This window comes from Varroa jacobsoni, unplaced genomic scaffold, assembly GCF_002532875.2.
Source record: "Varroa jacobsoni isolate VJ856 unplaced genomic scaffold, vjacob_1.0 scaffold_1279, whole genome shotgun sequence".
Taxonomy (NCBI): domain Eukaryota; kingdom Metazoa; phylum Arthropoda; class Arachnida; order Mesostigmata; family Varroidae; genus Varroa; species Varroa jacobsoni.
Window position 1 is genome coordinate 234,373 of NW_019214181.1, and position 25,856 is coordinate 260,228.

At 38.6% G+C, this 25,856-nt stretch overlaps 4 protein-coding genes across 5 annotated transcripts; 2 read left to right on the top strand and 2 right to left on the bottom strand.

Moving 5' to 3' along the window:
• Nucleotides 1–2: 2 nt before the first annotated feature.
• Nucleotides 3–4,972, top strand: crm (cramped chromatin regulator). The gene is made up of 2 exons (XM_022847337.2): nt 3–696; nt 1,721–4,972. Exons 1-2 carry the CDS (start codon nt 517–519, stop codon nt 4,304–4,306), a joined length of 2,766 nt encoding a protein of 921 aa, XP_022703072.1. The 5' UTR covers nt 3–516; the 3' UTR covers nt 4,307–4,972.
• LOC111268376 (uncharacterized) lies at nt 1,789–9,387 on the bottom strand. The gene is made up of 5 exons (XM_022847349.2): nt 9,338–9,387; nt 7,392–7,461; nt 6,258–7,103; nt 5,293–5,424; nt 1,789–1,892 (listed from the first exon to the last, which is right to left on the bottom strand). Exons 3-4 carry the CDS (start codon nt 6,955–6,957, stop codon nt 5,399–5,401), a joined length of 726 nt encoding a protein of 241 aa, XP_022703084.1. The 5' UTR covers nt 6,958–7,103; nt 7,392–7,461; nt 9,338–9,387; the 3' UTR covers nt 1,789–1,892; nt 5,293–5,398.
• Nucleotides 9,388–10,356: 969 nt separating this feature from the next.
• Nucleotides 10,357–13,859, top strand: Prosbeta6 (proteasome beta6 subunit). Its single transcript, XM_022847348.2, has 5 exons — nt 10,357–10,611; nt 12,056–12,163; nt 12,513–12,671; nt 13,078–13,237; nt 13,508–13,859. The coding sequence occupies exons 1-5, from the start codon at nt 10,520–10,522 to the stop codon at nt 13,691–13,693; spliced, it is 705 nt and encodes a 234-aa protein (XP_022703083.1). The 5' UTR covers nt 10,357–10,519; the 3' UTR covers nt 13,694–13,859.
• A 4,358-nt stretch (nt 13,860–18,217) lies between these two features.
• Nucleotides 18,218–24,143, bottom strand: LOC111268377 (chymotrypsin-like protease CTRL-1). Of its 2 annotated transcripts, none has more exons than XM_022847352.2 (6): nt 23,808–24,143; nt 22,742–22,867; nt 21,058–21,162; nt 19,537–19,649; nt 19,064–19,220; nt 18,218–18,626 (listed from the first exon to the last, which is right to left on the bottom strand). In XM_022847352.2, exons 1-6 carry the CDS (start codon nt 23,961–23,963, stop codon nt 18,486–18,488), a joined length of 798 nt encoding a protein of 265 aa, XP_022703087.1. In that variant the 5' UTR covers nt 23,964–24,143; the 3' UTR covers nt 18,218–18,485. The 2 variants fall into 2 exon arrangements, with proteins under 2 accessions (XP_022703087.1, XP_022703085.1); XM_022847350.2 differs by having other exon boundaries at nt 19,537–19,730; nt 23,808–24,137.
• Between the last annotated feature and the right edge of the window lie 1,713 nt (nt 24,144–25,856).

A 25,856-nucleotide genomic window follows, 5' to 3' on the forward strand; every position in this document is an offset into this window, starting at 1 on the left:
ACCGATCGGTGTAGGGTCTTGTACGGATTGTAGGAGTGATTTAAACAACTATCTTAGGTGTCTATGGGTAGTGCAAGCTTAGAACTAGTTGGTGGTAAGGCAGCGGCGGAAGATATTAAGGCCGCAACGGCTACACATAGTAAGGGCAACGGCAACAACAATAATAACAGCAGTACTATCAAGGAGAAGTGCGGGCCAGACTTCATGGTCAGCTCATTAGCTCCTTTCGTCGTAGCCGTTGCTACTATTACTATTACTATAACTGTTAAGGATTTTAGTGTCCGAATAGTGTTAGAAATTGCCACAACTAATCAGTAGAAGGTGAGCGATAATTCAAGATTAACCGCAATTGTCGAGTACGCATGTGACCATTATCTTGGAGGATGTAATCTTGGTCGAAGTTCTCGGGCAGAAAATCTGCAAAGGGCGAAAAACCCGCTACAACTGCTTGGCATCTTAAAACATCGGCGCCTCGAGCCCCTGCTGTGCTTTTTGTCAACTGGCTTAGCCGGCGGTATGGAGGCACTTGTTGCCGTGAACGGTAAAGAGGATATTAAGCAAACAAATGCCAACACCTGCAGCAATGAAAAAGCTCAGCATCAACCGTCGCAGCAAAGCACTCCAACAACCCAGCAGCGAGTTAGCGGACGTCACATCAAACGACCCCGAAAAGACGGCGATACAAGCAGTCCTAAGGTTCGTACCTAAAGGGCATGTCTACTTCACGACGCCCACATATCAGAAATGAACGTGAGGCAAACTACATCGTAATTTTGAAAGCGACCAATCATGAGACTTGCTTCGTTGCTTTGGTCTCGTTTTCGTAATTCTATCGGCCTAGTTACGGTTAGATTTAGAAGAAAGAATCCATAAGCATGGTTCTACAGCATGATATTACATTAGGCTTGTATGAACTACCGTTCGGATAAACATTAGAGATGGAAAGGATCACAGATGTCATTACTAGCATATTTTTTACTTTGAGAGCTCGAAGAAGCATCAAAGCAACAGCTGACCGCTTGTTTGAGACACCATCAATTGATGGTTTTGATAATTAGTCATTTCACATGAGTGTCCAGTTGTAGTCATAGAAGAGATCTTTGTGTACTTAGAGTTCAGTGACAGAAGAATAATAGACGAAAGAAAACGAAAGCAATACTATGCCCGTTGTTACTAAAATTTTGTGAAATAGATGGGAAATATATTGGTGTAGTCCAATCGGCTGCCGGGTCTGCCACCCGAGACACCGCTTATCGATAGTAGTCGACGTAGAACTGAATAGATTTATCAAAGCTTATTATTAATTGCCAACACTGGGTGATTTTCTCTCAAATTAATCCAAACGTTATGCGTACACTGACTGCAGTATATCGTACACTTTACTGGTATTATAGTATGTACATGTTTTTATACTGTATCTAGCGCTACGTGTAACCGAACGACTTTAGCCCTTGAAATAAGGAAAAACTGACTTGACGATACCAATAAATGAGTATTCAAAATAGCAGCCAACCATGGAGTTGAGAGCCTTAAGGATTAGTTGTCAATAAAAGATCGATCTTATTGAACGTAAGATATATTTTATAGTGATTTTTGGAGTACTTTAACCCTATAATATGTTACCTTTCATTAAGCCTGCGCAAGACATTATATCTGGACATAAGAATACATAATGATTCTGCCACTGTGTGCGAATTCTTGTGCTGTTCTTTATTTATAGGTATTTGCGGGTCGACGATTACAGCAAGATATTGCAGCATCCAGCCCTAAATCATCCAATCCAGAACGAACCAGGCGGTCATGGGATCTATGGACCCCGGAATCAAAGGACTGGTTCTTCGATGCCCTCTGCGAGTTCGGCAAAGATTTTGATGCCATTTACAACAGCATGGCTGCAAAAAGCCGCAAAAGCAAGACACAGCAGGGAGAGATGACGTTTAAAAATAAAGATCAGGTGCGATATTTCTACTATCGAACGTGGCACAAGGTGTCGAAGGCGTTAGGTGACCTTGGTGACATGAAGAAAAGTGTACAAGAGCTTTACGGCCTCATCAACTACTCGGAAATGCGCAAGAAAATCGGTTTTAAGGCACTCAATCCTACGAATGCACCACGATTGCTCGAGCTAGTTATAACCGGACAAACCATAATTAAAGTGAAGGGCAAAAACTTTCGCGTTAAGACTCCGGTGTGTCGAGCACTTCGCTTGATTAACAACGTTCCAGATAAGGGCTGGGAGGGACCGAAAATTCCACCACAGATTACAATCGAGCTACGGCCAATTGATAATGCAGCGTGGACGCACGTTCAGTCACTGGCGCAAAATCCACGTGTACGAGTTACATGCCTTCCCCAACGAAAAGTTGCGTCTATTGTCGAGTTAATGGAAGGACGATGGCAGCCAGGCCATATGAAAAAAAAGAACTCACTTCTAGCGGCATTGGAGGGACTGGAGACACCGCAAGAACTGAAGAATTCGATATTTCAATTTGCAGCCCCACAAAAATTGCGTCTTCGAGTATTTCCCAATCAGCAACCAAAAGCCATCGAATTTTTACTTGCTGATACATACTGTAGCACGGATGTGTGTCTCAATTCATATCGGATCAGGTTTGCTAAACGGGACGAAGGGTCCACTGTCAAATCTGCGACTGGTGTGACAGCTACAGTTGACCCAAAAATGCCCGAGATGAGATCCGACAGTCACTCAGTCGAGACATCAGGATCGAATGACAGCCACAAGGCTCCTATAGAAGGCAAAGACGAAAAGGCTATTCCCGCTGGAAATACGAACGCTGGCACAAGTATGAATACAAGTAACAAACAAACGACAAACTGTGATAACAACTTTAATCCACACCTTATAACTACTACTCATTTAAACAGCGGAAAAAAAGACGTAAGGGAAAGAAAGCTTAGTTTGTTCAGTGGTCCGGAACGAACCACGGATCGATCGGTGTCAGCATTGGTCAATGAGGAGGCTAACGACGGTTTAGCCTCAAATCTCGTGTGCGCAACAACAACAAACCATTCTATTCCTGCCAATGATGATAAGGTAAAAGTGGATAAGGACGGCCCTGTTGGTGAGGGCTGGACAGCAGATTCATTATCGGTGCTGACTGTCGGCGACCTCTATTTGAGACTCGGTTGTCCCACAAGCATTATACTCTACTACAAGTTTGAAGGCGCCGATTTCCCCGCACCTGAGAACCGAATCCGGAATGTAATGGACAAGCTCATTACTGTTCTACTGGCGAGTTTCTGTGATAAGAAATCAACACTAGCACAACCTAAGCCTCAAGCGGCAGCAGTAACAGCCCCTAAATTGAAGCCCCATCCACCGGCAGCGGTGGCCACGGGGCCCACCGTCTCTCCATTACCACCGAAGCCAAAAAGGGAGAGACTTTTGGAGAGAGCGGCACGAGATTTGCCAAATGAATTCGCCGTACCACAGGGTCACGCGCCTCGAGCCTTTAAGAAAAACTCGATTACACTCGATTCTATACGCGTTGAACTTCCCTCGGGCAACAAACGTCAACGTGCCCGCCGTAAGCCTATTCAAGCTATGGTATTGCAACGGCCGCTTCTGCCACGTACTAGTCCTGTCGTACAAGGAACTGTTACACCTGGTGTAGGCGGAGCGCCTCAAAGCGTCCCGTCAGGTGTCGTTGTTCGAAACATTCTTCCCGCAGCGCCGGTGCCGTCGGAGATGGAAACGTCTCTTGACAAAATCATATCTACGTCGATTGTAGGTGAGATTTCTTTGGAGAGAATAATTGCATCAACTATCACTTCGGACCAGCCTAGTCCACTGCCTGACATTGTACCGGATGTGCCCGTACCAAGTACAGGGAGTGAGAATATTCAGTTGAATCACAGTTTGCAAATACCTGACGCTGCTGGATCAGATCTCCGTTTATCCATTCCCTCTTTGTCATCCGACACACTCGAAACACCGAAGAAAGCTCCATTCAATTTGAACGAACTAGACCAAGGACCTTCGATGTCTCTTGACTTCTCTCCATTGCTGTCTACACCGAACAAACAATGGTTCAATGGAGAGGGATCGAATTTGTCGCTAGGCTCGCTACTAAACAGTTTCGAGTCGCCTCTTAAGGCTACACCTCTACCTACGGGCCCTCCGGACTCAAATTCTAATCTAGAGTCTCGTCTCCCGGATGTGGAGAGCCACCTTCAGTCCCTAATGAACGAGTCGAGTTTAGACTATGCATCCAAATTCGCCGACTTAGCTGCTCAGATCGCACGACAAACGACAGCAGGGACGGGAACTTCGGCTGATAGTTGAGACTTTTGCGTCAACAGTTACGGAACGCAGCTGTGTTAAAAGGCTATCACGTTCTGAACACCATAGAAACAACCAAACCTGTGGAGTGCTTAGGCACGAGTTCAGCCTTTGATTCTCAATTAAGACACTCATGCGTTGAGATAAGCGTAAGGGCTTTGTTCAACATCGCCACTTACTAACAGCCCTTGAATTAATATCGTACGTGTAACTAGCAATTGGTGATAATACTAAATAATTGGTGTCAGTCATTAAAGCTTCATTTCATAGTTACGTGGCCACTGGTTTAGACAAGAATTCAGCAAAAAAAAGCACCGAGACAACGCTGCTTTAGCTAAAACTCAGGAATGTATAACGACTACGTCGTTCAAATATGAATATAACAGGTTACCCAAAGTTTTGCTTTCGATTTCTTTTGACTTTTTTTCTGTATAATACGGAAAATGTACAAACTTTTTATGAGTATCTACGGCCTCAGTGAGGATACGTGCGCAAGCTAATTATATATATATATAGTTCTGTACATAACGAAAATATACATAAATTGAGATTGTTGTAGCTTACAAAGCTGCAGAAAAATGACGGTGAAAACATAAAACAAATACGAAATTTGTATACGTACAAATAAAGTTTTACATACATGCAGGTAAATATGTATTATTATGCTACTGACACTGTGTCCTTATTATAACCATCTGTTAAAAGTGCTATACTGATGTTTTACGCTGAGTACACCTAAAGTATCTGTGTTAGCGACCCACAGCATACCACCAAAAAAGCAGACGACCCCCCCCCTCTCCCCCTCCCCCCGCAACCGATATCAAAGTGAAAGATTTGAATACAGATTATATGCCGTTGTTTAGTTTTCATGTCCAGAGATGGACATTAAACGCATCCTGTAGAGAAGTGCCATTACATTATGCATTACAATCATGAGACACATCGCTTTCTAGCGGTTTTAGGTATGGAAATATTTTAAGTTAGCATACGACGGTCATTCGGAGCTCAATATTGCCATGACACAGGCGACTGTTGAATCCTGGCACTCCTAAATGTTTTTGTAGGGGTCGCGGTACCATCTTAGATTTCATACGGTCAGGATGTCCTAACGGAACATTCATCTGAAAGCAGAGCATTGCATCTTGTATTTTTGCTTACTGGTGATGACCTTTTTGGTACGAATCAATTTTATATACTACTAATTGACATATTTTTGTACAAAAATTATCCAACGGAAATAATTCCTGTATGGGCGCTTTAGCTATCCTATACGTAATATTTCTATACATCATTTTTTACATATAAAAAGAAATCTATTGTGGTGTATCGTCCGAGGCGCATCATAGTTCAAATAAAGGTTATCATGAAAGTGAACAGTAGCAAATAAAAAATTCGCATCGTGCTGTAGGTTATATCAATTGCACCCCCTAAGCCATCACAAGTAGATTTGCCAACAGAGCGAGACATTATATATAACAAGATGTAGAATGTGCTTTTTCTGATTATAACTTTCTAAATTGTGATCTGCAAGAACAGTTGAACACTAAACAAAACAAGCATTAATATAACTGAATTTAAATTACGTTATATTATAGGTTATAGAATTATAGGTTCTAACAATTAAGTCATTTCAATGTAATCAAAATAAAAAAACATACAATCGTTGGGCCCTGTGCCTCAAAGCAATGCGCAAGACAAGCGTACAGGTGCATTGAACCATATCCAAGCAATTCAGGTTCAGGTTTCACAGCTGACCATAAACCAAAGTTGATGTATTTTCTGTCAGGATTTAGTTTCACCTTGAAAGCTGTATTAATTTCTGTTGACGCTCTACGTTCATCTGTACGGATGTATTGGAAGCGCTTGGATGAAGCATTAAGTATAATTTCGCCTGGAGTTCCAATAACAGCTTTAAAGTTTACGCCTGTAGTTGTTGGACTCTGTGGGTACTCACAGGTTTCCTGCAGTGTTGACAGTCTAATAGACCGCTCTCGTGGAAGTAGCCGAAAATGGGTACGGGACCATTTAAATGCAATTTTACGTTCCACAATTATAACGGCCACATTACCACTGTTGTCTAGCAATGTTGCGGCATGCTGCGCATTCATCACCGTTATCCCGTTGACCTCGATAATGACATCCCGCTCGAGAATATTTGCTCGGTCTGCATCACTGTTGGGAATGACTGAACATATAACTACCCTTGAGCCGGGTGTTTCTAGCGCAATATTGGGATTATCTTCGTCTACTGATACTAAACCTGGAAAAAGGTTACTTCGCTGAATGGAGATGGTGAACCTGCATGCAGGTTCGAGGTCCACAAGGTCCATATGAATCCAAGGAGCGTTCTCAACTGTAGCTATACAAAATATTTTTTCGTTGCGACATAGAACCCTTGTCACACGAATAATTTCGACATTCAGAACAATGCCTTGTTTATGAACAGCTTCAGGTATTTGTAGGAGATGCCACTGCCGAGGTCGTAAGGTGTCCTTCATACTGTACAGCGGTTGAAGCGTCTTACTTCGGATGTCGAAGATAATCGCAAAATCAATGATCCACGATAGTATTCGCGACTGTATCTCGACGTTCTCTGGAGAAATGAACGTTTTTCGTAACACAAAGCGCGGCATCCTGCGAAAGCTGAATCGCATATGCGGGTACGGGTTGGTATTAACGAATGTGACGAGTATACAGCCGGCAAATCTCTCCAACGTTACTTTAATTGTTAACTGTGTTGGCAGACCTATTCGTTCGACAATTCCCGGTAGGTTGGCAATCAGCTCCACCTGAAAATTTCCTGCATATTCGAAACTTGCGTTAATGCCCAGTGCATCTCCGGATAATTTTCTTAGCGTGACTATGCGCGGAACTCCCTGTCCAAGTTCTAAGCGCCAAAGATAAACGGATATCCAGCTGTATATAGCCAATCGATTACGAATTTCTCCTTTTAATGCCGTGATGATATTTCGCTCAATATTAGCTGCTTGGAAATCCTGCAGTATATGTATAGCATAGTTAATACATCCGCAAACGCATGATCGATCCTGTGGGGATGAAGACCAATTGCAAATGGAGCCGAACATACGTTTGATTCGTAGGCGGGGAGGCCCATCGCTGAAAAGCTCGAGATCTCTCCACAGGTACCACAGCGACACCTGAGTAATGACCAAGAAGACACAGATTTATATAGCTCGCACGCTGTTCACTTTGCAGACGACAAGTCAGTAATGTCATGCGTGTCACATGCGGTGTTGCGCTTTTGTGCGGCTGATTCGGAAGAGGGCAAACGTTACAATTTCCAACAGTAAAACTTTGATACTAAATCCCTTTTGGTGAGACCTTTCAGGTGTCGGTGTATGTGCAGGAATAAAACAAACGGTTTTCTTCCGGGCTACGCATGATCCGGCCATTGAGATATCGTTCTTGAATTTATCGACTAAATTGAAAAAGACTTTATAACCCTGTAGAGATTCTCAAAGCAGTTAACGAAGTAATGAGGCGACTCAGTTTAGAACTTTGCGGCGATTCTACGCCTTACAGCACAGCGTGTAACCTAGAAAAAACAATTCTTTGAGATCAGGGACACCAAATCAAAATTTTTCATATCACACACAATTTACTTCACCTTATTCTTCATAAAACATTGATATTCAGTCGTGTGAAAAAATGGCGTGCTGGCAGCATGCATAATTACTTAGGAACACCAGCTGGACCGTCGTTTAGCCAAGTATAAAAAGGAATTATGCGACTGCTACGGTGCGAGAATTAACCAAAGATCTATAATTATTATAAACCAGCCAGAAAGCGAGAAGCACCTTGGAAATAAGATGAAATTCAACCATTGATCACTGTTTTCAATACGAATCGCGTTAGGGTTATACATATGATAATGTAACACGTACAGCAAATGTGCATATTGGCTAGTTTTGTTAGCTCTTTCTGCCTGTTGCATTAATGTATGAGACCAGCTGTAGCGCAGTACTTACAACAAGCAGCGCGATTACAAAGGGCAGAATCAAAACCATGCTTCGTTGCTTTTTTCGACTAATGGCTAAATTCGAAATCTGTTTATTGCTCTGTTTGACACTGCTGCTTGCTTAAACATTTCAATCTATACTAGTTCTGGTGATAAACATTCATTAAATAGGCGCTGTCGATAAAGGATATTATTATCTCCAAGCCCGTCAGCTAACATAATCTCTATTTTTCTAGTGCTACATATAAGTTCGAAAACAATATCTGGGTATGATACGGAACCATCCTACTTCAATGGATGGGAAGTAACCACTCGCGAACTATGACGCGTATGTGATTTATTGTTTCGCCTCATAATTGTAACTATATAAGTGCGCTTTACTAAGCAATAAATTACTAAAGTACTGTATGTGCATTTCGATCAGAAAGTGAGCACTGTATGTTAACCAAAGCCGAAAGTGTGTATGCCGTTAAGGATCGTAGAAAAAATTTGTGAGACGCAAGCGGTTTTGTTTATTGTAGAACTTGCTTATTTGAGCACATGTACAAATATCCTAACGCACATGTCCAATTGCAAAATATTCCTCCAATAACGGACCTAAATGTAATACAAGTATACCATATTAACTTAATTTAAAAATATTATTTATATAAACAAATTTTGAAAATACGCATTGTGTGAGTAAATAAACTTCTAATACAGCACACCGAATATTTGTAGAAAATAAAAGCAATAATAACTAGTAGACACATATAGTAGTTCTATTAGGCTGTTTCGAGCAAATCCGGCGAATTTAGAAATCCAATAACTTTTGAACTATTTCGGCCAGAATAATGATTTGTAATTTGTTAAAGGTACTCTTCCTTTTTTTAAGCGCTTGTGGCATTGCTCTCGCAGTTCATGGACGGCCATAAATTCACAATTGGGTTCCCATATGTAATTTTTTTTACAAATCATTGCTGCGATACGCTTGCCCATTAGTTGTCCTTTTTAGGGCATACAAGGCCTTGTAATAATATAGACTTCAATTGAGAGAATAAGCGGATTAAAATTACCGTTGAATACTCTTTTGCCCAATCCTGGAAGTAATTGAAGCATGGAGAAGTTATCCAACACCGTACTCATCCATAGCGACAATATGCTACACGAAGGTTTTTTGTTGACTTAAGTCACGCATACTGCACATTCAATACACCGCGCGTTTTCAACTGGATTGTAATCTATTCACCCATCTTTTACTTAGTTTTTGTATTTTCAGTATTTGAATTATAGCTCTGTAATTCGCTATATGTCACTCTTGTGAACGTGAGTTTTGGCCGGTAGAGCCCTTAGATTTAAGATTCTGCTTTCGTTAAAAGTCTTCTTCATTGCGGAAACGCGTTCTTGCCCTTCGGGCTATAACATCTTGTCACTTTATCGGTGATTTTCAAGGTTCCAATCTCAGTCGCTTAATCGTTTGCACCATTCACGTAGGCCGCTTTGATTTAAGGCTTTCCTGCTTAACATATGCAACAATGTTCGCTGACTTCTCGCAGTGCTGTGGCCTTCCGGCAAAAAATATTTTGATCACTACGCGTTGACCTTTTAGACTTTATAGACTATGTTCTTCTATCTAAAATAATTTCTCCTAGAATGAACTCAACCGGTTTTGGCTTACAAGTTGCTAGAAGACTGGAATACTTTCCAATCAATTTCCGTCTGCTAGCGGCGCTTAGTTCAAAAGTTATTCAGTTTCAAAGTCCACCCGGTTAGCTTGAAGTCTAATAGTTGATATTACCTAAAGAATAATATGAGGTTGCACCATTGGTATGCATTGACGTTATACGACGAGTGTTTCGGATATTAACGTTAACGTCCATTACTTTCTTCTCTTTTCCAATAATCTGTTTCAAGTTGAAAGCTTGTGGTTTCGTGCTTAACTGCCTATTCGGTACTGATTTGGTATTATAGTAAAAGGCAGCTCAGCGAGTTTCGCGCGCAGGTCTCAACTGTTTGAATCAGATTCATTTGCGCAACAAATGTTGTTATGTTTGTTTTGTCGGCTGATATGGCGTCTGCTTATCGTCTGTTTATTTACATACGGGAATGTTTGTTTGGCCAACCGGCTGTATAATTTGCCGCATCACCGTCTATACGAATGGTATATTCGTAGTTCCTGGAGCTAATTGAAACTCTTTGTTTGAAACTTTTTTCAGTGATCACTTTCCGTTTTGTGGTTCCGTCGATCAGCGAGCACAATGTTTATCGACCAAGAAGATAAAACACACATAATAGCTGCAGGGCGACCTTTCCAGATGAACAGCTTCAATCCATATGAAGACAATGGCGGGTACGTCACTTGAAACGCATTGTCTCGGTGTAATATCGAATAATAAGCATTCTTTAGCAAACACTGTACGGGTGATTGATGAACATGTTGAGAAGGAGCAGCTGCAATTGACCGTTAGTTTAGTTTGATAACAAGGTATCACGTGAAGTACGTTAATAGGAAATGAGCGAGAATTTTACGTCTGGTAGATCTGTCTTTCCTACAATCTCATAATGGTCCTTTTGCGGACAACTTATAACAATAATCGTATATTTATCAACAGGTTATCCCCATAAGTACGCAGACAATACTTTTTTTCTCAGGAAAACCTTATTGCGTCAATTACAAAAATAGAAAATATAGATATCATATATTTATTCAGAGAGTTTATCATGCCTGTTTGAGTATTGTACCCTTAGCTGACATCTTATGTGCTTTTCACGCACACACTTTATTCATACGCGATTGCCTTCATACAAGAACAATCTTTGTTTCACTATTCATTATCAATTACAGAGTCGCGAGGCTCAATAATACTAATCTGCGTTTTTAGGCAGAAAGTTCTTATAAGTTGATTAATCCACGCCTTTGAGCTACCAATGTCGCTCTGGAAATAAGATCTAATCTATTTACTGCGGAAAAAACCTAAAGATCAAAGCGGTATTTACAAGATTTCTCATATGATGCTAGGCTAAAGCGATTTCAAGATATGCGTATGATTTGGAGCAATTTAATTTTCTAATCATAAAGTGTATCTTTGTGGAGGCATTAGGACAATGCGACGAGGTAAAGAAGGACTTGTAACGCTGGTTGCCAAAAAGGCTTTTGAGAATCCCTATTTACAATGTTGAAAATGCGTCAGCATGTCGTACAGAATTAAATTAATTTTGTCGTTCGCTAATCACGTCCACGCACAGACGTCACTCAACCACAACAAACATCGTGAATTCACTCATGATTTACAAATGGGTTTCTACCGAGTAGCTTTCAAGTAAAGGCCACTAGCTTTGACCGCTATTATCAAGTAACACACTCGGTATATATACACATGTTGGCTTCGAGAAGATCAATAAATGATTTCGTTAGTTTTTTTTCATTTAAAAATATAAATTTTATCAGGTAGGCAGGAGAAAATTATTGTTTAGTACTTTTTCATTGAGAAATACTTTTAATCAAGTATTTGCTAATTGAGAGCTGATCAATTTGGTATAAACAACGGCCGAATATGTTGACATCTGCCAAGCAATTGAAATGGGTCAATCCAGCTTTATTCAAAACCATGCAGTGTGCTTTTCCTGTTCGCGTTTTATTTATATATAGCCAAAAAAATATTTCCGTTTATTTCCCTGCCGTTGGGCATATTACTGTTATTATATTATTATAAACTGAAGTGTCCATTGTGAAGAAGCTGGTCCTTGCGGACGTCGTATGAATGTCTTTGGTATCGTTCTTGTTTCTTTTTCAGTTCACTGGCAGCGATTGCTGGCGAAGATTATGCCATTATTGCCAGCGATACTCGTCTTTGCAGTGGTTCTACTGTACTCACAAGAAAGCAGACGAGACTCTTCAAGCTGTAAGTTATCTTCGGTGTTAAAAAAACCAGACCATAAAATCAGTTGGAAATACAATTTGGGCGTGAAATATGACTTTTCTGCCGCATCCACTTAAAGCTATAGGAGATATTATATAGATATACTAACCGTTTAGAGGCTTTTTTTATCATGATATTGTATACTTATTTTAGTAAGATAAGTGTTGAAGGTCTGTCGACTAATATGAATCATCATTATCATTGGAGTAGTTATCACAATACCATAATATACACTTCAAATTGTCGCGAAACATTATAATGACAAAGTATTTGTCTGCTGTAATTGAAGATATGAATAATGTTTTTATCATCTACATTTCATTTGTGGTAGTACGAACAACGCTGTATTGGCATCAGCCGGATGTTGGTGCGATTCGCTAACATTTAGCAAGTACCTAGAGGCCAGGCTAAGGATGTACAACTATGAGCACGACCAGGATATGAACACGTTGGCTGTAGCGCAGTGTTGTATGACGATGCTCTACGGAAGGTTTGTCGATTTTGAAAATGTCTTTCCTTGTCGTTACGACTACTGTTTGCGCCGTCATTGGGACGGCGAGAACCTTTAATTCGTAGATTGCTTGAGAAAACTTTTTCTGTACCGTAAACTAGCATGTGTGTGACTTTGAATGTCACGGGTGAGATAGAACATACTTTTAACCAATCAATTTCAATTAGACAAGAAATATTTTTTACGGTTTTTAAAATTTAGTTGGGAGCTAATTTACTATTAGTATTTATCTAGTGATTACGACACACTACAACCAATCATGCCTGTCTTGAAATGCGGGTTTGAAATATAAGTTTAACAGACAGTATCGAGAAGTATTTAGCATAGGCTTCCATTTATACTGTGGATCAATGAACTGTATTTGTGAATAAATAAAAACTTGCAGGCGCTTCTTTCCTTATTACGTATGGAATATGCTGGCTGGGTTAGACGAGAAGGGTAAAGGGGCTCTGTACGCCTACGATCCTGTTGGTCATATGGAGACGTTAGAATATGCTTCAGGGGGCAGTTCATCTGCTTTAATTATGCCACTACTCGATAGCATTGTAAGTCTGTCACGATAAAGTACTATTTTAATCCGCTTGAATAATAGTAAGGTTTATTTTGTAAAATTTTTATCTCCTTTCGTTGTCAAATTTCTAATTTATATGAATTTTTATCAATCTACTCATATTGGATAGTGAAAATATAAAATGGAATATATATATATATATATATATCGGAAATCGAAAAATATCAGTCAGTTGTTAATTCTAAGCTAACGATAAAAAAATACTGATGTCAACAACGTTTGATGCTAATCATTTTCCCATTAGGTAGGCAAGAAAAATCAGGAAAACCCCGACAAGGCGCCTTTGAGTAAGGATCAGGCGATCGCTTTGATCAAGGATGTTTTTATCTCTGCTGCTGAGCGAGATTCCCAATGTGGAGATAGCGCGCACATTATGATAATCACTAAGGATGGTGTCGAGGAGGTTTTCGCGGACCTGCGCAAGGATTAAATACATCAATAGACGCTTCACCATAGTGGGCCTCTTGACAAAAAGCAACTGTAGAGCTGCCTAAAAGGAAGCGGTTTCATTTATCCTGTAAGCTATCTATTTTGAAAAGAGAGAACGAAATATGGAATGAGGAACAAATAAAAATAATTTCTTTTATTCACTAAAATATGTAGATCTTATTATTAGTGCACCTAACAGGTGCAAAGATTCAAATATTTAGAGCGGCAAATTCAATTGAGCTTCTTGTGCACTCCAATTTATGTGGAATTGAGAAAATGAGATTAAAACGTCACCATTCAGAATAGCTCTGGAATCATAAACCTAATGAGTATCACGGAATAATACGACGAGTGTTAAAAAGATAAACGCGTGATTAAAACAATAATCAACTGTGCTGTTTGTTAGGCCCAATTTTCATACCGTTTTCGTTTTCTTTGTTATATTATTTCTCCCTGTGCAGATAATTCAAACTTGCTCTCCTTATCAAGTAATTGTTACGAGAATTTTTTGTGACACATATCTTGATTTATGCAGACAGACATTTTTCTTATTGATCAATATTTGTAACTGAGGTTATTAATTGATAGTTCAATGGTAGAAGCTTCGTGAGCTGTTCCCCATTTTCATTACCCAATAAGTAACGCCATTATAAATTTAATGAAAGTAGGCTTACTAATTCAATATATATCATCATATGTTAAATATTGGGTTTGGGAGTCTGGTAACTCAGTTTACGAATGTTGTTTTGTTCGTCGGGCGTCGAACTTCTTTTTTATAATCCGTATGGTGGTGCATAACACAGCTGATAATGTTTGAGGAAACAAGGGTTATATTTTTGAAGAGACACGGCGAAATGTTTGTGGCATGTACGTGCATAGAAATGAAAAAGTTACTTCATGTACGCTCTACAGTGTTCTGATACTACTAATTTGCGTTTTAGAGAAACGAAGAAATGTAATGGCTACAGAGCGATGCGTGTCTGCCCCTGTAGACTGAATGTTTAGTAGATTTCTGTCAGTGACCGAAACGATGTAAAGAATCAATAAAGCAAATCTTCAGCTTTTTCACCTCATAGAATAAATAAGTCAAAAGCTCTTTAATTACATCTAGCATAGTTGTATACACAGCAGTTTTTTTAAATAGCATCACATCTCTACCAGATCAACTGAAGATTTCGAGCCTTTTTTTGTAGAAGTAGTTGATTTGTTACCTTGCAGCTTAAAATATACAGCATTTTTTATTTTAAAAGCCGATATTTTATATTTCAAGTACGGCTCTTGCAGGTTTTTTTACCATTTCCTTTACACCAAAGCGCTGCAAATCCTGCCATAAGAATTAGTATCGGGCTTGTCAAATGACAAAACACCTGATGTCACTCGGTAAGCTTGTGTTATTTATTTAAAGTAGAACAAACTCTAGATCAATACCAGTACGCTTTAGACAAAATGTACTAATTTTCGGTGAACGTTCCATTTTATTGATATTATCTGACAAAACATGTCATATTTGGATGAAAATATTTCAAAATTGTTTTAAGCGAAATTAAAGCTTCAGGTTCAATATATTGCCCTCAGATTATGCATCTTGTGGGTATTATTATCAATGAGCACGCCGAAATCGAGTGGATCAAGCCACTAAAACCATAAATTTAATTATTATATAAATAGAGTTTATCAAATTTGACTAATTTCCTCAAAAAAAAAAGACACGACTTAGTTAATGACGATTTACTCTTCGAAATAATGTAGTTCTCACTTCTCTCATTAGCGTAATAGTTTATGGGAAAAAAAAACAGTTTTCGCGTTATTAAAATAAAAAAAATTCAACCAGTCATCAGAATCAAACGGACAATATACGCTAACACAAAATCGACCAAACTGATGCTACATGGGTCACTTTAAAGGAAAAACACACACGCACGCATTACTTTTCATATTAATCAAACCAAAATTTTTATATTGAACTTCATAATATGCCTTATCAACATTATCTTCAAAAACCACACATTTATTTCTTTTTCTAATTAGGTCACTAAGATGATTATGCTATAAAGTTATCAGGTTCTGTAGGTACAATGTGAGTGACACTAAACAATGCGAACAAGTCCGTCGAGGTTTATTTACAATGTCTATTGTAGAGTTGTGCAAGAAATAATGTATAATTTTCTATAGAATCTGTAGTTTGTTTTATGCAAGCTTGTAAAAAATGGCAGTTACGGCATTGAAATGAACTTTAACTAAAATTAAGTAATTGCGTTGTTGTACCATTTTCTAAGGTTTCCGCCAATCTCAAAAGCACAGATACAGGCTGGTTGTTTCAGTCAACAAAAGTGATTCCAATGGCGCATATAATAATTTAAATTATAAGCGATTTTCTGAAAACTCCTATAAACTGTCTGATCAGCGAACACCTAAATGCAGGGTCATTTAGCATAATAACGCTGAGAACGGTTAGAGGATGATGCGGCAATGATGCATTGTCTGTCAATTAATGTATTTGTTGTGCAATGAGTTATCAGTAACGATCATTTAGATCACCATATGGATATTTGTGTGTTTTTAAGAAATTTCCGAAAGAATTTTTTGAGAAAATAGCTTTTGCGATCACTTTTCAACGTTTTTTTAAAGTTGCATTTAAAGGGTATCAGCTTTGAGCAGATTGCACATAATGTGCTTGCTAACACCGTGCTAACGTGTACACGTCTCAAAAATTGCTCACCCGAAAGTATAGTAGAGGAAATATTACGGATCGTATTTTTCTATTATATGAGATTCGAACACAATCTATCATCAACATCGATTGCACTATAAGTATGTAAATGATATATTTGCCCCCTTCCCCCGCCGTTAGCGCTCATTCCGGTTCTGGTAACTAAAATACCCAAAGCCATGAATAAGACCTTTCTGAAGAGTGCAACCGATATTTTCTCCTAACCACAGCAGAATTACGTGCACTCAAGGTGCTGCGTGTATGTGTTGATTACTTTATAAGGACCACCACGAGTCCGACGAAGGGCGCGCATTTGCAGTTGAGCTTTTTCATTTCCCGACCGCTTTGTCAAGCTTTGTTCGTCCTTTAGGCTGTTGTAACAACTATTTAAAAACGCACTACGTCTACATAGGCACACGCATATGCTTTGCGTATACGGACTCGCCGTTTCCCCGGCCTCTCTATTTATAGGTGTTACGTGGGCGTATTCGCAGAGGCCCGATAGATATCGAGAATAACCTGAGGACGTTATGTAACATGAATAAAATTAGAGAGAACAAAGAGGCTTACTTTTAGTCTTTTCTCTTCCTTTGATTTTGATTCGGCATGTGTTGAGAAACGACGTAAACACGACAAACGCGCAACCTGACGATACCGGGAGAAAAAAGAAGACTTCAAAAACTTGTTATGATCCAGTTTGTGGTCGAAGAAGATTGCTACGGCTGCTTTCGAAACGTATAAATGAAAGAAGGTGACATATAAAATAGTTCATGATAGCTAGTTGTAATAAATATCACAAAAATGCAATACAAGGATAACTTAAATGCAGTCAACAATGTGATCTGTCTCGCTTAATCTACTGGGTATGCCCGTTTTTGTGACAAGGTTAACAATATAAAAGAACGCGATCATGACAGCCTGTTGACATATCAGAATACATATTATCATACCACACTAACACGTAAGCTCGGTGGAACTCAACTATCATAAGTTATATAAATAGCGACACAAAATCACCGCTGTTATTGATAATTGAAGAAAATACTATTAGCCTTTGCTCCGTACATTCTCTTACACTGGCATCACTCTACTGATTTATATTATAGATATGATATAGAATGTTATTTTACCATTTCATCGTATGACGGCGCGGATGGACGTTCGTGTAGACCTTAATTAAATTTAGTCGGATGAAAAGAGCGTGTCAGTGTGTTAATGTGACAAGAAATTTTTAAATTCAGCATTTGCTCAACCTCCTTTGATTAACTTTTACTTTTTTCACATTATACGTTTGTGACACGACCGCTTGAGAAAGTGTTATTGATTTTATTTGCTACGACTCATACAAACATAACCGCTTAACGATGTCTCAGCCGTTTCATAAAAACTGTGAGAAAATATTGATTTGGTCATAAACAGTGAATGGACGCAATATTGGAAACCTCTTAGTCAAATGTCGCGGCCCCGAAAGGAGTGAACAAGCTGAAAAATGGATGACCATAATAAATAGTAAAGATAATTTATTAAAAAAAGGCCATTAAATGTTTATGGCCAACACATACATAACGAGCACTCTTTCGAAAGATAAATATAAAAATTGAGTTTTTTTTATTTGGTACTGAAATCGTATTTCGGTACTGAATTATGAATAATGAAAGCGGAAAAGCAGGAAAAAACTGGACGTTTGTCCCCTTATTCTACCTTAATCCCTTCTTCTATTTTTACTTCCTGTAAAGTTAAAAAAAGATAAGTGAAAAGAACAAATTCGATGCTTACGGCTATCAACAAAATCCTTCTTCTTTAAAGAACGACATGTTTTCTCAAAAATTTGCTCACTTTGAACATATTCCAGATGACAATTTATTCTCAGCACATACTGATAATAATTGTACAAAATTCTGCTCCTTTTTATGTTGCATTTTTTCCAGGGAAGAAATTTAAGATTTAGTTATAGTTTGCAATTGTGTATCAGTCAGTCAAAGCGGCGGCCGGCATCATTAGCTGCATGATTAAAATTAGGTATCATGCAGGCGGTAGACCAGGTAAGAATAGACTTAAACCGCAAACACGACCTGTGCCGTCTCTAGTTCATAAGAGTTACCTGGCGAATCCACTTGAGATAGTGGGAAACCCTTGTGAAGACTGGGGGGTAAACGATCGATCCACACCTTTTTGCGAACGAATTTACTCCGGCTAGAACAAGGACGTTCCTTGATTGACTTCCCTGCAACACATAAAAAAGAGAAAGTAAGATATTATTATTATAGTTATTATTATTTGTTAAAAAGAGACGCATGACCATTGACAGTCGAGCCAGTTGTTTGTTCCTACACCCCGACATAACCACTGCTTCTAAGAGCGTTCGTTTTCACTAGCTGGATATGTAGTGCAATTGATGTATAGGGTTTCAAAGTTTTGTACTGGAAGCGATCTCATTTTATGGATGTATACGGAAGAAATTCATCACCTAGCGTTGAACGAAATGTGGGTTTCATGTGCGGGAACTATACACTTATAGTTACTACTACTACTAGCTAGGTATTATGCGACGTATTAGGTTAGTTTTACGAAAGGAGCATAATTTTCAGCTGCGCTTTGCAATCGTTGGCGAAAATTTTCTTGTTCACGTGTTTTTCCATGTGATTACTCGGATACGGTTACCATGGTATAGTTGACAGAGCAGGTAAGCGGTCCTCCTGAATCTCCTTGACAAACGCCGTAGCCATCCTTGTCTAAGCGACCGGCACAAATTTTTGTTGCAGCAAAAGTCTCCAAGGCTGTCTTCAGAACTTTCTTGTACTTGTTCTGACAGACCGTGCTGAAGTCAAATTTAATTATTTCAGTTAGCCAATGTAATCAACAAGAGTAAATGTTTTAAAAATGACCTACGATCAGATTAATTTGTTGATTTGTGTGCTATGTGCATCAATAAAGACGGAATTAGAAGTGTTATATCATAGAATCACAGTGTACTGTGCTCTTCCTAGATGATAATGCCGCACATGTAAGTTGTGCGTAAGCAAATCAATTGATCACTCGAAATACACACTTTAAAAGTTTTGCCTTGCGGTCATCCTGTTTACTTGTTTAGTGATTAGTATTTTAGGAAAAAAAAAAATTGATTTGAAATTTACCTGTTTAAAACCGGCAAAGCAACTTTAAGAAGCTTTTTCGATTGATCGCCGTATTCACTGGTTCTTCCCCAACCGGTAGCCATACAAGTCAGACCCTCGAAATTCTGTGATTCCTTACTTGGCAAGTGAATAGGGCAGACCGTTGAATTATTCAATTTTAGAGGGTCGAACAGCTCGACTAAAGCTATATCGTTCTTAAAATTGAGACCAAAACGTACCGAATCGCAGTACATGTTATAGCAATTTGCTTAGGTAGTTTGCTAGGGCATTTTGTCTAAAAATCATGATTCTTCTTGTTCTGTCTACTTTGTTTTTCGATAAATAGCAAACAAGTTATAAAATAGTGATGAGGCCAATAACAAATTAAATGGACTCTTTTTTACTATACCCGTTCTATATCCTTTTCCGTAGAACAAACGTATCAGCCTAGTCAATTTTTCAGCATAATGTATTTATGTAAAACGACTGGTTTCTTGAGGTTTTACGACTTACAATAGAAACCAGAGCGTGTATCCCTTGGGTGCCGCTATTGGCTCCTAATGGCTGCTATTTGGGGCGTTTAGATCTGAACTATATAACTGGCACGGGATTTTTTAAAAATCAGGTGGCTACTCAAGGATAATCCGAAAGACGAATAAGAGTCATCCGATATGGGCATTAACCCCCGGTACAAAAGAAATGTCTTTAGTTCAAGATTTGGACCCATATTTATATATCATCTTAATAGATCTCTGGTCCTTCGCCTACCCTCGGCATAGGGTGCCTCATAGCTTCCAGCTCCAAAATCTTTTGGGCTATACCACTACGGGAGCCATGAGGTACGCGTGTTTGGCTTCGTAGTCACGTAAGCTTCTTTTATGGGGCATACATGGGCGTCACATATTTTCCATTACTCCGCTACGTGGAGGCGGGTAGTGGCAAATCCAATCGCCATCGAAGATAATAAGCCTGCGTGAAAAACCAGTTAAGTATACTCTCAGAAGTTCAGGAGTTCGACTCGAGCTCAAAATATAGATTAACTTTTTGTTCACAACTAGCGAATAAAGCCGCCGATGCCAACCATGCCTAAAATCTATAGTGCACTACTACTTTTCAAGTACCCTGGTAACTGTTAGTTTGGTAATCATATCTGTTGCACATCTAGTAAAGATTAACTTCCTGTAATGCTTAGCTATTTTCATCGTTCATAAAAAGGTCTATAGCAGTACATCTGAATGCGTGTATAGGCTTTGATTGTGTTTTAGGACCTGTTGTGTTTTAATGATGATCTTTGTTCGTTAGATGTTCTTATAATATCATTCAACAAACAGATAAGTATATTCTTCGAACCGTTAGGATAGCACTCTAAAAAAACGTGCTCAGGCTAAAATTTGATATGACATACCCGACTACATAATGCTATCATAAATTTATAGTCATATTCCAAGCAAGTGATAGTTAATTAAAAAATATTGAATAGCATGAACAAACCTCACGCATTAAAGGGTACGCCACGCAAAGGTCTATGAAATTATGAACTACCTGAACTCCCTGTGAATCGTACAGCGGGTGACTGATAGCTTTTAGCACATTCGATGTTTGCAGGCCACTTTCCTGAGAATATAGGTGATCGACTCCGGCTACAACCTGTAAAACCGGAGGGTATAAGTAGAATCATTATTTGACACGTCATGCAAGTTCGTTAAAGCGGTTCTTTTTGAACACCAATCCATCTGTTCGTCTCCGCTGAATCTCAGCTTGTAATAGGATAATTAGCACCGAAAAATGTATTTATGAAACTGAATGGAGTGAGGATCTTCTCTTTCGCTGATTCAGCCGATACGTACCTGCAACTTGAAATAGATAATGAATTCAAAGAACTGCTAACTATTAACACTCCCAAGAAATCTTTCAGACAAAACAGGCTTTCTTCTATTGTAAGGGTACCACTTATAATTTCCCAGGATCAAATCAAATCCCAATAATATCAAAATAATTTTCTAGACGCCAACAGAGACTTTTTTTAGGCATGATTACGCATTACTCAACATTTGTCGATAAGTTAAAAAGTTCCAAGACCCTTAGCGACAAACTGCTGTAAAAGGATTAATATGGACCAACGAATACCTATACTGTTTGTATGGGTTAAGCATCTCTTACGATCAGGCTTGTTACAAACGCATTGTGATCCTTATATTTGTCATCGGAACGGCTAATGTTGACTAACATCTTTTAGGTATAGTAATTTATCGTAAATACTCTAGTGGTCGTCGGAGAGCTGTCCATAATTAATAAGAAGCACACAAAATTACGCGCAAGTAGAAAAACAACTTCTCTACCTACCATTCACGTCGAAAGTTCAGAAAGTATATTCATCGTAGAAAATTTTCTTACACACAAACCATAAATTTCCATTTTATTTGTCAATATAAAAATATTTATTTTATGCATAGCAAACATACTTCAGTGTTAGATCGTATCGCTTTCGAGTTACTGTTTGGGGATACGAGATAAGCGCAATGATATAAGTGATTTCGAAAATGCTGATGTGTTCTCAGACTGATCTGTTTTTACAGAGAACTTGGTAAAAATAAGCTCATAGTCACAAATAGGTGAGATAAGAGAAAGTACATCAACAGGTACGACATTCCGACACGGAATGGAGCTCTTCAAACGTAGTAAAGTGACCTTAAGACGTACCGATAAATAATGCATTACCTTGTTTCGCTAACCGTGTCTATGTCTTATATATATTCATGTTATATATATATATATATATATATATAACATGTATCAATCTATACTCAATTGTATTTCCTTACTATAGGATATGAAACGCTAACAAAAGAGTTTCGACAAAAAGGATCTCAAAATTACAAATCAAATACTAATTCGATTGTCACTAAGGAACATTTTTTCATGAACGAGAAAAGGTATGGGTTAGAGACCTTTCTTGCCGGTAGAGACTACTACAGGACAACGAACGAGTGGAGGGCTAGTGGCATCCTGGAAAAATTTGGTCGAGCAATATGCATTGCCATAACGTATCGTCAATATCGACATGCCATGCTAGGTGATTAAAGCATCGGGAGGATTTGCCTTTACCCGACAATCGACATTACTAACCATATTGAATCAACCCCTCAGACATTTCGTTCTCAATCTTGTTATCTTGAAGAAAATCATATATTTTTTCTTGAATTAGTTTGACTGATTCTATCGTTACCTTTACAGGTGTATCGCGTAAATTGAAATTAATACAGTGGGCTGCCGTGAGTATCCAGGTCTCGCTGAGAATGGAACCTCCACATTGATGGACCCATCGCGGCTCCGGCATATTGTTGAGGTATCTCTGTTAATGTCAAATGTTAGTATTGTTACAATAAAACGATTTAAAAATAGATGAAATAACATTATGCGTGGCATCGTTTTATTTCCATGTAGGAAAGTGCTGTCTTCAATACATAGATGGGTGCAATTTTGCCCTTAAATATTGCTTGCCGTTTAAAGCTAAAGACAACGCCTGTTGCCTGCTTAGCATGGTTTTACTTTTATATTAAAATGTAATTCTCTGCAAAACATAATGGAGAATTAGAGGGAAAGCCACAGTTTAAGATCTGCCGGCAAGTGGGAAAAATTATTTATACGTGGGTAACCGAGTTAATCGAGTTCGAAGTTATCAAGCCTTTTCGAACGTCCTTGTAGAAACTCAAACAGAATGGCTAATATAAATGTAGACCCTTCTGTGTGTTTTGTCAAATTAATCATTCAAACCCAAAACATCATGCTAATTAATTAATAAAGAAATTGCATAGATAATATTGAGGTTTTTTACGATTCCAACATTTTTTATTGTACCAAGTCAAGCCGAATCAGCCTCAGTTGCTCCTAAATCTCATTTGAAAACAGGATTCCTAGTATCAATCGAAAAATACATTCTAAAATCTCTATAGCCACGGCTAGATATATGGTGGGGCGGTGTTCGTTCTTAAAGCATGCATTTTTCAAAAGACCATGACGGAGTGAAAATGAATCACGCGCCAAATTTTACTTGCTGACAATTTAACTCATGTTTTCTTAACCTGTTAGAAAGGGATTTGTTGCCTGAGTCAAGCCGTACCATTACCGATCGGATAGAGTAGATAGTTTTGTCGTTAAAGCTCGGGTCGCCAATAACTTTATTAATACTTCATCGTCTAAGAAGTTTGCCTCTACGAAGGTTGAACCAAACTGACCCCGATATAACTAATTATAACGTCGGTCGAAGATTTCTATACCTTTAACAGACTTACCTGAATGCTGACTTGCCAGGGAAACTCATGTTTGTCTACTTTCAATCCACCACGTACAAAAAACGTAGGATAGAGGTATCTAGCACCGCACTTTGATTGTAGTTCTGTCCACAATGCAATAGCTACAAATAAGGTAATTGGATCGACCGACCTCATTGTATGTAAAGTCAGCTCGTTCGTAAATTTTGCCTAGCCTTCGAGTGCGCTTCGTATTTTGAAAGCTTTTTCAATTGGAATGGCAATTCTCTATTGGAGAAGGAAACTAACGCATGGTGTCATGCCATCACACAATTGATTTATTAACAAGTGGCATATTTACAGCGTTGTACAGATTTACTGTTGTATAACAGAAACTCTGCCGTGCCGCCTACTATACAAGATTTGCTCCGTAAATGGTCGAGTACCATAAATATCTTAAGCTATATTTAGGTTATATTAGCTATATTTCGATAGGTTACGTTAAAATATAAATGGGCATGTTTATCTTTCCCATACTAATGGTTGTGCACAATCTGTAAAATATAAAGGCAAACCTAAACAAATATGGAGTTTAATTTATGTGTGGAACTCGAATTAAAAACGTTCTGTTTGTTTGTGCTTAAATTATTGCTAAATATAAAGCATGCATTTTTGTAATGACTTCGGCGTTGTGTTTTTGTAGACGAGATTTTATCTGTGACACAAACAATAGTCATCTTAATACATGAATAACTATCAAACTACATATTCTAAAATAACAAACGTCTCCACACACTAAACTGGCATACATTTGTCAATCAGAGTCTTCAGAGAAGCTGATCCGAAGGTTTTAGGAACGAAACGAAGTGTTATGGCTTTGCCTTAAGTCAGCCTAATTAAGTAATTCCTATCGTCAAAGTTTTCAAAGGAGTGGATGAGTAAATTTTTAAGATGTTTCCAACTTTACTACTGTATTTTATAAATATCTGCTACACTTTAAAGTATGCCGTACTTTTAATTCTCTGAAATTCTTAGTCCGAAAACCGGACTAGTAAAAAATGTACAATGTGTCAATACTTATAGTACTTTGCGGTATATAGTTGTCACATAAAGGGCATGATCGAAATGCATGCATTTCTAAACTCACAAACGATTGTTGGTGAAAATAAATCATGTACTCTTAGTTTGGGCCATTTATAACTTATATATATATATATATATATATATAAGTTATAAAGATAGATATATATATATATCGTTTGTTTGCTGCAGAGCGCTTATTTTCGTGGAACATTGACAGAGGGTAATAGGTTGCCAAATCTAAACGTGACGACATATGATCCTATTACGATTTCTCTTAGATCGCAGTTTTAGACGGATAGACTAGCTCCACGACGACCATAGCTCTGCAGAATGAATTTTGAAGACAAACGAACCAATGAAGCGTATCCTATATAAGATACTCACTTTACGTGCCTGATCACTTCCACGTAAACAAACGAAAAGTTATCTCAATTCCAAAATGCTTAGGGATTCTGGTTTCACGAAGTTCGTTAGGTTTTGTCTAAATCAACATGTAGCTACGGCAAAATAGAATCGAACAAAATGGAACGAAATTGAAGTTGAAGGTGAAGATAATGACGGGGAAGATGCCAATGAATTATGCAGGTTTTCGTGACCGAATCTGATTTTTGCGATTCATCACTTTCCGTCGTTCTCGTGTTTCGTGAATTCGTGCTCGCAATTTTCACTTATGCCTTGATGTGTTGTATCCCAGTGGCCGTCATAGCTAACCCAAGTGCGCCCCTGGGTGTTTGTGTGTATGTTCCAAAGTGCCTTCGAACCTCACGTAAGTAACTGAATTGCAGTGTGACGTTTGGACAGATATTGGCTACGGGACCCACTATAATATGTCGGATAGATCTTCAGTCAGACAAAAATCGATCGAGGTTATTACAAGACGACGTTGATGGCAACGAAGTTACTGAAGGTTGATAGCGGCACGTATGACAAGTAGGTTGCAGCAGCAGCAACAGCAGCAGGGGGAGACAGAATAATTTAAGGCGAAATAACGAAGGAAACGATGATTGG